We start from the raw sequence: 14,811 nt of genomic DNA on the forward strand, positions 1-14,811 counted from the left end.
AACAGGACTCACAGGTCAAGCCCCCCCCTCCCCCCCCCCCAGCACTGCATCCTTGCACCAGGTTTCAGAGGTTTACTGCCTCAAAATGTGGAACTAGAAGCCATGGAAAGTCCTCCATTCATCTTTCTAACCCTCTTTTAAAGCTGTCTATGCTTGCGACCATCGCTATGTCCATTGGCAGTAGACTCTGCAATTTCATTACTTGGCGAGTAAAAAAGTATTTCTGTCCTTTCGTTTGTCCTAAATCTACTGCTCATCAGCTTCCTTGGGTTCCAGTACTATGGCAGAGGGGAAAAAAACAATCCTCTCCCTCCACTCCATGCATAATTTTATAATCCTCTGTCATGTTTCCCCATCAGCCATCTTTCTCTAGATTGAAATTTCCAGATTTTCCAGCCTTTCCTCATAGAAAAGGTTCCCTGATCATCTTGAGTCTCTTCCTTTGTACTTTTCCAGCTCTGCAATACCCTTTTTGAGATATGGAGTCCAGAATTACATGAAGTCAGGGCCAGATCAAAGGGGGGGGGGGGAAGGCAGAAGGAGGTGCTTGACCCTGGGTGCCAAATTGGGTATGGAGTCCATTGTATTCTATGGGACCATAAGATATAATGGCCCATAAGGGGGGCGCCATTTTTTAATTTTGCCACCCCTCAAAAAACACGTAGATCCGGTCCTGCATGAAGTACAGACAGTATCCCAAATGAGGCTGCACCATAGCTTTTATAATATAGACTGTTTTGTTTTCAATTCTTTTCTTAATAACGTCCAGCAAAGAATAATAGAATCATAGAGTTGGAAGGGACCTCTAACCTTCTCCTCAACCTCTCCTTGTTGTCCCCGGGCCAAAGGAAGCCCGTTTGAAATCTACGAGGGATAGGGCCTTTTCCGTAATGGCCCCTTCCTGGTGGAACCAGCTGCCAGAAGAGGTAAGGGCCCTGCGGGATCTTGCTCAATTCCGCAGGGCCTGTAAGACAGCCCTCATCCGGCTGGCTTACAACTAACCGGCACTGAAATTTGAAATCGAGTGTAGTTTTATAAGATTGCTGTATGTTTTAATATTTTAGTTAAGTAAATTGTGTGAATTGTTTAAATTTTAATCATGTAAACTGTACGAAATGTTTAAACTTTTATATTTTTATGTTAGATTTTATATGCTGTAAGCTGCCCTGAGCCACTTGGTGGGAAGGGCAGGATACAAACTACAAATAAATAAATAAAATAAATAACTCTCTGCACAATGCAGGAAACGCACAAATACCTCCTCCTAAATTCACAGGGTCTTCATTGCTGCCAGATGGCCATCTAGCCTCTGTTTAAAAACCTCCAAGGAAGGAGAGCCCACCACCTCCCGAGGAAGCCTGTTCCACTGAGGAATCGCTCTAACGGTCAGGAAGTTCTTCCTAATGTTGAGCCAGAAACTCTTTTGATTTGATTTAAGATCCTGTGAATATAGGGGGAGGTATTTGTGAGTTTCCTGCATTGTGCAGGGGGTTGGACTAGATTACCCTGGAGGTCCCTTCCATGATTCTATGAAAGTGGCCAGAAACATCCCACTTTCTTCAGTCACCCAAGTGTGTTTGTGTGGATGAAAATTCATGCGCCACCGCACAATCTACTCATTTCAAGCATCCTTGGGTATGTCATGCCAATAAACCCCATTGCCAACTCCAGCCCCACTCTTTTTACCTGTCCAAGGGGGAAGAGAAGTCACTAGTGGAGACAGGGTGCAGGCTCACTGCAATGCTCTGTGGAGATAAAGAAGAAGGGCCTGTTCTAACACTCCCCAGCTCCGGGCACCAGGGTAGGGGAATCCTCTCACATCATAGCTTGCTCCAGAAAGAGCACTTGGACTCACAGAAGTGAAGGAGGGCTCCGGGGCAGCTACTGGGCTGGGGAGACTCTGGGGGACATCAGGCAAGTCCACAAATCCAGAGGAACTGAGGTAGCCATCAGTCTCACAGTCCGCTGAAGCAGCAACAGAGAAGAAGGTCAGAAAGTGAAATGGGAGGCCACAGAATCCTCTCTGCAGCTCACTGCAAACTGAGTCCCACCATCCCAGCAAGTTTCCTTCAGGGATCCGTAGTTTTAAAATGGCAAAGAAGTTGATCTAGGACATCAGGCTTCCACTAGCCATGGAGAAAGGCAAAACGCTGGCTAGCCTCTGACTTCAGGAAGGTCAGGGTGTCCCTAAGTTATAAGGAGTGTTGCCTACACTTCACCCAGTTTCACAAGAGTGGCTAATCTAATTTGGAAATTCATGTGCTCTCCTCAAGGTGATCAAACTCCACAGCCTATACAAATATTGTGTGGTGACACTCTGGGAATATGCACCAGCTTATGGTATCTAGCTGCTGTTCCCAGGGGGCAGCGAGTGAGGGGATCTGGGAGGAAAGAAGAGGGAACATACATGTGGCAGAAGAATAGCCATGCCGGTACAGGAAGGGCTGGTGTTGGTCAACCTCAGGTTCTTCTGGCTCTGGAGGGAAAGTTGACCCAAGTGCCGAATCCCGGGATCCAGGTGTTGTAGGTGTGGAGGCCTGGGTGGGGCTGAGAAGGGGGGAGGAGCCAAGCTCCAGCAGATGTAGGATATTTGGAGGGGGTGTGGAGAACACCATCTCCTGTCTCTTCTGCTCCTCCTGAGCCCGCCTGGCCTTCTCCCGCTGGCGCTTGATAGAAAGGACCCTCTCACGAACTGCTCTGGCCACCAGTTTGTAGTCTGCCTCACAAACAAAGCCCAGCGTTACCTGTTGAGAGGGGAGATGGAGTGGAAAGGAGCAGAGCTGCCTCCTTCTCAGTTCACTGAGTTCCCCACCCCCACCCCCACCCAGCAGCTAGTTGCAGGGCCCTTCAAAGCACGGGCTGTGTTCTTCTCCCTTGGCCAAGACCAGGCTGGTGAATCAGAAGGTGTGTGGGCTGCCCACTCTGGGCTGGGCTGGGCTGAGGAGGAGAGGAGAGGGGCCTCAGCAGGTCATAAGGCCATATAGGCCACTTTCCAAAGCAGCCCTTTTCTTCAGAGAAATTAATCTTAATCATCTGGAGATCAACTGTGATAGCAGGAGATCTCCAGGTACCACCTGGAGGTTGGCAGCCTGGCCTACTCTGGGAACCCAAAGTTGCCAGCAAAACACTTCTGCGCTCACCCTCCCCCCACCCCATTATTAGTATAATCTACCTATTATTTATTTCCTAATCTTATTTCCTGTTTGCAACCACAGCTGCTTAAAGACAACAGGTAAGGAGCCACACTCTGTGGCATTTTAAGAGGAAGGGCTGGATCAGCCAGGCTGGCAACCGAACCACTCCTTTGGCCTGGGCACCAGCAGCTGAGACGACACAGCACTGTGCCTCCATTCACATTCAAAGCTCCATCACAAAGAAGACCTGGGGAAAGGGCGTTGCTCTCTCCCCCCTTCGATTGACCCTCACAAAAGCTCCGTGAGGTGTCTTGGGGGGAGAGGGGAGTACATATCTGGCCCAAGGTCACTCAGCAAGCTTTCATGGCAGGGTGGAAATTTGAACCAGAGTCTCCCACATCCATCACTCTAACTTTTCCCTTCAACCATCGAAGCTCGCAGGTATCTAATATCAAGCAGCAGAAAAATTCCAGATATTCTAGCTGGAGTCGAGATAAAAGGACTGGTACATATAGAACTACGTCCAATGTAATTTTCAGCTCATTGTCTTTAAGCAAGAAGAGAACAGTTTGCAGAGAGTAGGGAGCAGGCCCACAGCTACAGCAGGGCCATTTGGGGGCCATGCCCCCTCGGGTGTGAGCCGTACCCCACCACCCCTGCCCCACGCCTTGCCCAAAAGACCAGCTTGTGCAGGAGCACCACAGGCCACATGATTGCGGCGCATGACTCCCCACTGCAGAGAGGCCGGCCAACCTACCTGCCTGCCTGATCTGCCCACGCCTCAGACACCTACTTGGCTCACCTGCCTGCTGAAGAGCCTCGCATTTGTTCACAAGGCTGGAGCGTGCTTTCTTTTCTTTCTTAAAGGATGTTTGTGTGTGGAGAGGGCTTCAGCTGAAGTTCCCCACTCCCTTGTCCCAGCACCCAAAAGGGTTGCTTAACAGGAGCGTAACAGAGGGTTCCTGCACTCCAGCAAGGGAGGGACGGTGGCTCATGGTAGAGCATCTGCTTGGGAAGCAGAAGGTCCCAGGTTCAATCCCTGGTATCTCCAAAAAGAAAGGGTCCAGGCAAATAGGTGTGAAAAGCCTCAGCTTGAGATCCTGGAGAGCCGCTGCCAGTCTGAGAAGACAATACTGACTTTGATGGACTGAGGGTCTGATTCAGTATAAGGCAGCTTCATATGTTCATATGTTCAAAATGCAGAAAGATGTATCTGTCATTTGCAGGCCAAAAGGGCAGATGACGTCAAAATGAACCATGCCAGCAAACTTGCCATGTAAAACCATGGAAGGAATGATGTTCAACCTAGCAAACAAGAATACCCTACAGAACTGTGGAACTGAGCAATGATTTATATATATATATATATATATATATATATATATATACATACACACACACACACGCACACGCACACGCACACACACATAGGGCTTTTTTTGTAGCAGGAACTCCTTCGCATATTAGGCCACTCCCCGCTGATGTGGCCAATCCTCCTGGAGCTTACAGTAGGCCCGGTAAGAAGAGCCCTGTAAGCTCTTAGAGGATTGGCTACATCAGCAGGGTGTGGCCTAATATGCAGAAGAGTTCCTGCTGCAAAAAAAGCCCTGTATACACACACACACACACACACACACACATATATATATATATATACACACACACACACCAGTTAATAATAGTTTATCATCCACCATTTTCAGCCACATAGATTTAAAAGTCTTTTTCCAGAAGGGTATGTAGGCCATCTTCAGGGAGCAAAATTATTATCCTCAGCTTAAAAGCAAGGAGTCATGACTTTAATCCTGCCCACAAGGCAACATTGGAAACACAACAGGGAACACTCACTGGTCTTCTCAGAAACTGGGAGAGTGGAATGTCAATCTTCTATGCATCTGAATTTGTCCAAATTACAGGCCCAAAGAGTACATCACTCTAACCATTATATCCCATTGGCTCTCAGCCACATATTATCATAGGCACAGTTACAAAACAACAATAATGAAAAACAGAAGATGTTACCCAGTGCACAGCATGACTGTGGAGAACAGCAGAAACTTGAGCCCCCCCCCCCCCCCCGTCGCTGGAAACCCTTCTTATAAGCATAGCCAGCTTCAAGAGGGGATTGGATAAAAATATGGAGCAGAGGTCCATCAGTGGCTATTAGCCACAGTGTGTGTGTATATATATGTACTGGACTCAAAGGGTTGCCACCGGGATTTATCCTGTGGGGTTCCACCTGGCACAAACCTATTCCACATGCTTTTCAATCTCTAAGTAAAGCTTTTAGGACAAATCATTTGTAGTTTAAGTGCTGGCTGTATTCAACATGACTGATGATACACAGTTTCTTATCCAAATCTCTTGGTGCTAAAGTAAAGGTAATGAGTTGCTGCCTGGCTGTTGTGGTTAATTGGCTAAGAGTGAACAAACTGAAACTAAACCCTGGAATGACAAGTAATGTTGGTTGTTAAGGCGCAGGTCTTGAAGGAAAGAGCCCTGTGGCGCAGAGTGGTAAAGCTGCAGTATTGCAGTCGGAGCCCTCTGCTCACAACCTGAGTTCGATCCCAGCAAAAGCTGGTTCAGGTAGCCGGCTCCAGGTTGACTCAGCCTTCCATCCTTCCGAGGTTGGTAAAATGAGTACCCAGCTTGCTGGGGGGAAAGTGTAGATGACTGGGGAAGGCAATGGCAAACCACCCTGTTAAAAGTCTACCATGAAAGCATTGTGATGTGATGTCACCCCAGAGTCAGAAATGACTGGTGCTTGCACAGGGGACTACCTTTACCTTTTTAGCACTATGAAAAACACTGTATAGAACCCCTATTTCAATTCAACTTGCGGGTGAATGCTGAAAAAATGCACATCAGAAGTGGAAAAAAAGGTCATCATGGGAAAACGATCCCACTCTTTAGTTTAGAGTTTAGACAATTTTTTAAACCTGGTTTTCAGAACCAGACCTGAGCGCAGCAAGATCTAAAGGATGAATGAAGAGAAAAGCCACTATTCAAAGTTCCTCTCCTTTAAAGCGAAATTAATCTCAGCCAGCCCCTACATAGTTGGGATGAGAACGGAGGGCTCCTTTTTTCCTGGCCTTGGCTCTCTCATTTTTCATAGTTCACCCACTCCTCTCCTCCCCAGTTCCTAAGCTCATCCTTGGTTCCTAGCAGCTACTCTCACCCATCACAGCAAACCACAGGAAAAATGTACCATTTCCTGGGCAACTTCTTCAGCCACATCCTTATAAAGCTCAAAATGGAACTCCAGGGCATTGTTGTCCTTGTACTTCCCATGCAGATTCTTGGAGTCATCCATCCTCAGCCAAAGCTTCAGGTTAGATTTCACCCCATCGTCCTCTTCAGCCAGCTCCACATGGACACCTGTGTCCTCCTGGAAGAAGGAGTGATCCAGAAGATCCTGGATGGTGTATCTGGAGAGAAGGAAAGGGGAAAAGACTGAGTAGAAAGCAATTGGCAGAGCTGAGAGACAACTTGGGTCAGCAGGGAAAGGGGCTATCTGCAATAGTGACCGAATAGACACTTGGGCTAGGAGATGCACACACAGGCATTCCTATTTCATGTATTTGCTCATAAGCATTCACTTTCAAAATTCCTCTTCAGAGATAAGAATATTGTCATTTTCTAAACATTCTGAACATTTGACATATGACTCATAGAAGCATAGAGCTGGAAGGGAACTCCAAGGTGATCTAGTCCACCCCACCCCCCACCCCCCAGGAAATTAACAAATAACTTCCCGCACACATACACCCAGTTCGGGATTGAAAATGCAGTCCAGCCAGTCCCGCAGCCACCAGCTTCTGCTTGGCTTTCCTCTGGAGACTCTCCCAGCAAACTTTAAGAATCATTACGTTTTTTAAAAAGGCTTTGAGGGGTCTGAGTCTTTCCTATGCTTGACTTGTTCACCCAGACCTGTGCATCTCAGAGACATCTTGAGGGAAAATGCCACTTCATTTTAAAGCTTAGTGATCAAGAGCCAGTGCCTTTAAAGACACGTGAGGGGTGTCTAATTTGGTGCCCCCCCACAGGCCTGCACCCTAGGCAAATGCCTAATTCCTGCTTGAAGATGGTGATCATATCACCTCTCAGTCATTTCCTCTCCATGAATCTTTCTATGCCTATAGCTGCAGCCCAACGGGCTACTCTTTGGGTGAGGGAGGACTTCCTTCTACCTGTTGTAAGCCGACTGTTCATTAATTTCATGGCGTGCCCATGAGTTCTTGCACTATGAGAAAAGGGAGAAAGGTGCTTCTTTCTCCAGGCCAGTTTGGCTTGGATCCAAGGGATCCTGAAGGTTTTTGCCATCCTCTGGGCATGTATGTGTATGGGGGGAGGTCTTTGTGAATTTTCTGCATTGTGCAGGGAGTTGAACTAGATTACCCTGGAGGTCCCTTCCAACTCTATGATTCTATACTTCTTCACACTTTTACCTTATAGAGTTATTGTAAGGATTACATGGGTGGGGAAAATCTACATGAACCATTGTGAGCTCCTTAGAAGATGGACAGGGAAAAACCTCAATAAACAATAAATAGGAGTTCTAATGAGGACTGGAAACAATATAAGCGTGTGAAAAATGGCAACACAGTATACCTTCCATAGTTCCTCCTCCTTGTTTCTACTCCCACCTACCCAAGCTGTTTCCATCTTTGCCAAAATATTCCCAAATTTTATGGGGAAAAATCAGGATGCTTCAACTGGAATAAATTAGGCCCAGCCCGTCGCTGCCTACCTAATTTGTCCAAAGATAGAAGAGATGCCCACTCCAAGCCCAGCAGTTTCTCACCTTTCTTTCTTGTCCATCCGGATGCAGCCCTCAATGATCTCCTTCAGCTCAGGCACCTTCACTTTGTAGAAACTGTTGGGCTTCATGCCCTGTGGGGAGAAGGGGCAGAAGTACCAGTTCACAAATAGAGGGACAAGAGACCTCCACTTTCTGTGGGTTCCCCACCTCTGAGAAATCCCCTGCCCCCCTACTGACCCTTGCAAAACCAACAGGAACACACAGTATGCAATGGAACAAGAACAAATCAACTTTGCACACACAATACGACTATATAAACTTTGTTAACAATATAAGCAAAATAGAGTTCATATCATGAAAAATGCTTTATACAGTTCATCAATGCATACAACTCATCAATAGTAGAGGCACAGAATAACAAACTAAAGACGCTGTATTCTTCTCTAATTAGCGATTTCACAGAGATTCCACAGCGTTTTAAAGCAACAATAAAGAGTCCATAATCAAGCGTCGTTATACATGAAAATAAGAGTCCCATGGCACAGAGTGAAGAAGAAGATGATATTGGATTTATATCCCGCCCTCCACTCCGAAGAGTCTCAGAGAGGCTCACAATCTCCTTTACCTTCCTCCCCCACAACAGACACCCTGTGAGGTAGATGAAGATATTGCATTTGTATCCCGCCCTCCACTCCGAAGAGTCTCAGAGTGGCTCACAATCTCCTTTCCCTTCCTCCCCCACAGCAGACACCCTGTGAGGTAGATGAAGATATTGGATTTATATCCCGCCCTCCACTCCGAAGAGTCTCAGAGCGGCTCACAATCTCCTTTACCTTCCTCCCCCACAACAGACACCCTGTGAGGTAGATGAAGATATTGGATTTATATCCCGCCCTCCACTCCGAAGAGTCTCAGAGCGGCTCACAATTTCCTTTACCTTCCTCCCCCACAACAGACACCCTGTGAGGTGGGTGGGGCTGGAGAGGGCTCTCACAGCAGCTGCCCTTTCAAGGACAACCTCTGCCAGAGCTATGGCTGACCCAAGGCCATGCTAGCAGGTGCAAGTGGAGGAGTGAGGAATCAAACCCGGTTCTCCCAGATAAAAGTCCGCACACTTAACCACTACACCAAACTGGCTCTCCAAGTGGTAAGCTGCAGTACTGCAATCCAAGCTCTGCTCATGACCTGAGTTCGATTACGGTGGAAGCTGGGTTCAGATAGCTGGTTCAAGGTTGACTCAGCCTTCCATCCTTCCAAGGTCGGTAAAATGAGTACACAGCTTGCTGGGCAAGGGTGGGGGGGAGTGTAGATGTCTGGAGAAGGCAAGGGCAAACCACCCTGTTAAAAAGTCTGCCGTAAAAACATTATGATGCAACATCACCCCAGAGTCGGAAACAACTGGTGCTTGCAGAGGGGACTACCTTTATACATGAAAACAGGTGGATTTTCGGGATTCCATAACCTCTTGATTATGGACTTTATTGTTGCTTTAAAACCCTGTGGAATCTCCATGAAACTGCTAATTAGAGAAGAATACAGCGTCTTTAGTTTGTTATTCTGTGCTTCTTGTATTGATGAGTTGTATGCATTGATGAACTGTATAAAGCATTTTTTCATGATGTGAACTCTGTTTTGCTTATACTGTTAACAAAGTTTATATAGTCGTATTGTACGTGCACAGATGATTTGTTCTTGTTCCCCTGCTGACACTTGGCAGCCATCTCTGCCACCCACCAGCAGAGTTTCCACACAGCTAGAGCTCAGAGCAGAACCCTTCTGAACACCAGGGGCATATGGAGGAAAAGGAGCCCCGTACCTCCCCAAAGGCCCTCTAATGAGTGTCATCTCAGTATCCAGAGAGGATTCACTCATCAGTCATGGCGACAAGACCTCTAAGGAGGAGAACACAGCCTCCCCCCCCCCCCCAATAACACCCAGCACAGACACTGTCAGGCATTTCCGTTTTTATAAATTAGCAACTGCCATTAATGAGGCCATCAGGGGCAGGAAAGGAACCATCCAGGTGTCCCTCAACCATACTGGAATCCAGTCCAGCTGAAAATCCCCTTTCCAAGGAACATTTCATACTGAACTTTGCTATTTGTTTTAGATGTTATTTCCCATGAATGGCTCTGGGACCCAATTCTGGCTGGAAAGCAATATATCCGAGGCTGTGCTCTCACCGAGGTGACCTTGCGATAGATCTGAGCGGCATTCTGGCACTCTGAGTAAGGATACTCGGACGTGGCCATCTCTAGCATGCACATGCCGAAAGCATAAACATCCACCGCTTCGTCATACTTCTCCTCATACATCTCTGGTGCCATGAATTCTGGGGTCCCTGGGGTAGGGGGAAGGAGAAGGATGGGGTTCAGCCAAGACTGAGAAACTTGGGAAGAGTCCCCCCACCCAGTCTTCAGCCACCAAGTCCACCCATCCTTTTCATGAGCTCACCAGAATGACTCCAAAACCCACACTGGGCCACAGAAAACACCCCATTAAATTTCACACAGTGGTCAAGCTGAGGACAATAAAACTCCAAGGCTGCTTCCCCACTAAGATCTCTTCACACTGCTAAAGGATTCCTTTGCTGTAATCAGCTGCAACTGAAACTGAAATGAGGATTTCACACCTCACAAAGCCCACAGTGGCCATTTGCCTGGGGAAGATCCTACTACATTTTTACTACATATTAATTAAAATCCTACTAAGCAAAAGTCCAGCTTCTCTCTGTAGCAGTCCCAATAAATGTTGTCAGCTCCCTCTTTTGTTGTACGGTGTTCCTGTGAGCAAGACTTCCTCTAAGCTGTGGAATCTCGTGAGCAAAAATTCTACTTTGTGAGCTATTAGCATCAAAGTTGTGAGCCACTGCATAAATTAGTTTGCTCTGGGCCATTTTTTCCTGAGCTAAGACAAAAATGGGCAAGCTGGAGGCTAAACAAACTGAGCTAGCTCAGCCTAGATGGAACACTGGCTGTGAGCGGTTCTGCTAATTTCTGTCCGTGACTAATCGAGTCAAGCCTCTTGACTCTCCATGGCCACTGGGGACTCCTGAAAGGGTTCTTAACCTATTCCTTCTCCAAGAGTTAAGAGGTGTCTTTAATTATGTTTATGTTTAATTTTATTTATACCCCGCCCTCCCCGCCAAGGCGGGCTCAGTAAGTAATTACTACTTTTGCACAGCTCTTTTCTTTTTCCTTACTATATAGCCCCATGGCGCAGAGTGGTAAAGCTGCAGTACTGCAGTCCGAGCTCTCTGCTCATGACCTGAGTTCGATCCCAGTGGAAGCTGGGTTCAGGTAGCCAGCTCCAGGTTGACTCAGCCTTCCATCCTTCCGAGATCAGTAAAATGAGTACCCAGCTTGCTGGGGGTAAAGTGTAGATGACTGGGGAAGGCAATGGCAAACCACCCCGTAAAAAGTCTGCCGTGAAAACGTTGTGAAAGCAACGTCACCCCAGAGTCGAAAACGACTGGTGCTTGCACAGGGGACAACCTTCACCTTTAATGTCATAGTTGCCCAGTTATGACTCTGATAGTTGCATGGCAAAAATTAAAGAAAATTAACAGTAATTTTTGCTACAATAAAAAGCAGTAATTAACACCCCCAACAAGAATGGATTCAGGCTCTGTTGATGCATAAGAACGCAGCAGGCACAGGGTGATCAGGAAGTAATGAATTAAGCTGAGAAAAGTGCAAACAGGAAAGAAATTTAAAGGGGACATGTCAATACCATTTTGTAAGTCCATCATAGACAACTGGTGCCCCAAGACATTTAAACTGCAGAAAATGCCACAAATCTGGCCTTTAAAAAGATGGAAACAGAATACAGAAAACACTAAAGTGAACCAGGTTGATGAAATAAATCATCTGGATTCTGTGTAAAAACAGAGCAACCAAATAATGTCTATTCCAGACTAAAAAAAATACTAGTGTGAAATCTTCCAGGAGTTCAGCAGATCCAAAATACTGCCTTGCCTCTGGAGCCCCAACACATTCTCAGCCCTCTAAATGGCACCACCTGCCCACCTGGTCGAAGCAGAAGTGGAAAGCAGTGAGGTGTTTTTTTGGCTACGCCACGCCAAAGGCTCTCCAAAATCCCATGCATCTTCCAGACATGAGGCAAGATTTTTTCTGAACACCAGCTGAGCTTTTCTTCTGAACTTTAGCTTATTGGGGGGTGATCTCTGTGGTTTTTATTCTGCTTTAAATTGCTTCACTGCACAGATGTGTGTCCTGAATTGCTATTCTCCTGGTTCGGAAGAGCCAATGCTGCCCATTTTCTAACCATCAAGTACCTATAACGCTCTTGGCAAATGATGCACGCTTGAGTGTGGCCAAGCCAAGGTCCCCAATTTTTACAGAGCCGGTAGGCCCCGTGATGAAGACGTTGTCGCATTTCAGATCACGGTGGATGATAGGAGGGGAGCGGGTGTGCAGGAAATGCAGTCCCCGCAAAATCTGCTTGCTCCAGCGCTGAAGAACCTTCAGCTTCATCTCTTTGAAACGCTTTAAGTACCTGCAGAAACAGGGAAGCATAAATAAACAGGTTGCTTACCTGCAACTGATGATCTTTGAGTGGTCATCTGTGCAGTCACGCACATGGGTTTTCCGCCTGGAAATGAAACCGACCTCAGAGAATTCAAAGGTAGCCTAAGCATTTATTTTGGTGCTCATTCCCTCTCAACCTGGGGAGCAGGCATCCACTGCACATGCCTGGAGCGAGGGGAAGGCGCTCCACCCACCCAGTTTCTTCTAGCCACTGTATAGAGAAAAAACGTTAGTAGAAAGATGAGTAAACCAGCAGTGGGGAAGGCTGGGCGGGAGTGTGTGACTGCACAGATGACCAATCGAAGATCATCAGTTACAGGTAAGCAACCTGTTTATCTTCATCGTGGTCTCTGTGCAGTCCCACACATGGGTGACTGGTAAGCTGGAGTGCTGGTTCTGTAATAAAAAAACACATGTTAAACATGCATATAAATGATACGAAATATTGTACTTACAGGGCATGGAGCTGGAAGCGTCAGTCAAAAATGGTGCAAAGCACAGCCTGCCTGAAGGCTACGTCACACTGTGCACAAACGTCTAGGGCATAGTGCATGGCAATCGTAGATGGAGAAGACCAGACCACAGCAGCACAGATGTCCTCCATCGGTACGCCTCTGTGGAAACGGCTCGAGTGGAGTGAACTCGCAAGTGTTCAGGTACGGGTTGTTTAGCCAATTGGTAACATAAAACAATTGCAGCCACAACCCACTTTGAAAACCTCTGGGTTGAGATTTTGTAGCCCTGCTTATGTGTTCCATAGGCTACAAAAAGCCTAGAGTCCTTGCGGAAAGGACGTGTCCTGTCAATGTAGAAAGCAAGGGCCCTACGTACATTGAGATTATGTAGGGTCCTTTGTCCGGCATCACTGGGTTTTTGAAAAAAGGAAGGCAGGATGGTTGGCTTCCCCAGGTGATAGGGTGAAACTACTTTTGGCAGGAAAGTAGGGTCAGGACGTAACACCACTCTGTCATGGTGGAAGACAGTGTATGGGGAGTCTGTCCGAAAAGCACAAACATCACTGGCTCTCCTGCCGGATGTGAGTGCCACCAGCAACGCCGTCTTCCATGACAAGAGATGCAGTGGAATGGACGCCATCGGCTCAAAGGGGGGTTTCATCAATTCTCTCAGAACAAGAGATAAACTCCATGTGCGTTGCAGTTGGCAAATTGGAGGGTGAAGATGCAGAGTGCCCTTTAGGAAGGCTTTTGTTGCAGAATGGGAGAAGACAGTGCATCCTTCAATGCGTGGATGAAGGGCTGAAATAGCGGCCAAGTGAACCTTTAGAGAGGAGTCGGCCAGACCTGAGACGATAGAAACAAGGTGACCATCAGAATTTGAGCTATAGAGGACGATTCAGGAAGAAAGTTGTGTTGAGCAGCATATGCTGAAAAGTGCTTCTATTTTTATGAGTAGGATTTTCTAGTGGCGAGCTTCCTAGCGTTGAGGAGGACATGTCGGACTTCTGTGGGAAAATCTAGAAACTGATTTTCCAGGCCGTCAGTTGCAGAAGTCCTGGGTTGTGGTGCAGCACGATGCCATCTTGTTGAGAGATTAAGTCCCGAGCTTGGGGAGAGCGATGGAACACATTGTTTGACAGAAGGAGGAGGGTGATGAACCATGGTTGGCGGGGCCACCAGGGGGTGATGAGGATACAGATGGTCCAATCCGCATGAACTAGAACATGAACCACATCAGATACTCTCAGCAAATCAGTAGTGAGCTTTATATTGAGAGTATTTGTCATGTTGGTAAGCAGGTCTAGGTAAGCCTTGGATTCTTCGGATGGTGAAAGATCGGCAGGTTTAGTGATGTCAGAAACAGGCGATGCTGGTGCGGATGCTGCAGATTGAGACAAAGCAGAGTGGTCAGCTTTGGAATCCTAAGGAACATCCATGGGAGTCGTAGGGCGGTCGTGTAAAGGCTTGGTCGGTAGCGATATAGCCTTGCCCCGAAGGGTAGGTTGGTCAGGTTGATCTATCTGATGTTTCGATGGAACCGACAGAGCAGATGTTGAGGGCACTGGTGATAGTGGTTTCGAATCCCGACTGTAACGTCAGAGTTGATGAGGAGATGAACCTTCACGGTATTGGGGGTAGTAAACTTCCTCATGGTACTGAGGTTGGTATGTGTCTTTGTGGTACCGAGGTTCACGGTACCAAGGTTGGTAGACTTCCTCACGGTACCGAGGCGGGTGGGATTCCTCACGGTATCAGGGTTGATGGAGCTCATGTGATGGGTATCTAGAAAACCTATAGTGCTGCTGATGCCAACGTGAGGACGGAGGTGATCTGGACCGTGATGGACTGTAATAATAATAACGATCCCTGCATCGGCTTGAAGACCATGGGTCAGTATAGATTTGTGT

At 47.2% G+C, this 14,811-nt stretch overlaps 1 protein-coding gene across 1 annotated transcript in view; it reads right to left on the reverse strand.

Annotated features, from left to right (window-relative positions):
* The window catches only part of WNK4 (WNK lysine deficient protein kinase 4), a 51,706-nt gene that overhangs the window by 14,370 nt on the left and 22,525 nt on the right, over window positions 1-14,811 (reverse strand). Inside the window, exons 3-9 of the mRNA XM_060255277.1 lie at window positions 12,194-12,414; window positions 10,080-10,237; window positions 7,939-8,027; window positions 6,343-6,562; window positions 2,408-2,744; window positions 1,856-1,965; window positions 1,687-1,745 (exon numbers count right to left, since the gene is read on the reverse strand). Of these exons, the coding sequence (XP_060111260.1) occupies window positions 1,687-1,745; window positions 1,856-1,965; window positions 2,408-2,744; window positions 6,343-6,562; window positions 7,939-8,027; window positions 10,080-10,237; window positions 12,194-12,414 (1,194 nt within the window). The remainder of the gene's footprint in view (window positions 1-1,686; window positions 1,746-1,855; window positions 1,966-2,407; window positions 2,745-6,342; window positions 6,563-7,938; window positions 8,028-10,079; window positions 10,238-12,193; window positions 12,415-14,811) is intronic.

Source organism: Heteronotia binoei, chromosome 15 (genome assembly GCF_032191835.1).
Source record: "Heteronotia binoei isolate CCM8104 ecotype False Entrance Well chromosome 15, APGP_CSIRO_Hbin_v1, whole genome shotgun sequence".
NCBI lineage: Eukaryota > Metazoa > Chordata > Lepidosauria > Squamata > Gekkonidae > Heteronotia > Heteronotia binoei.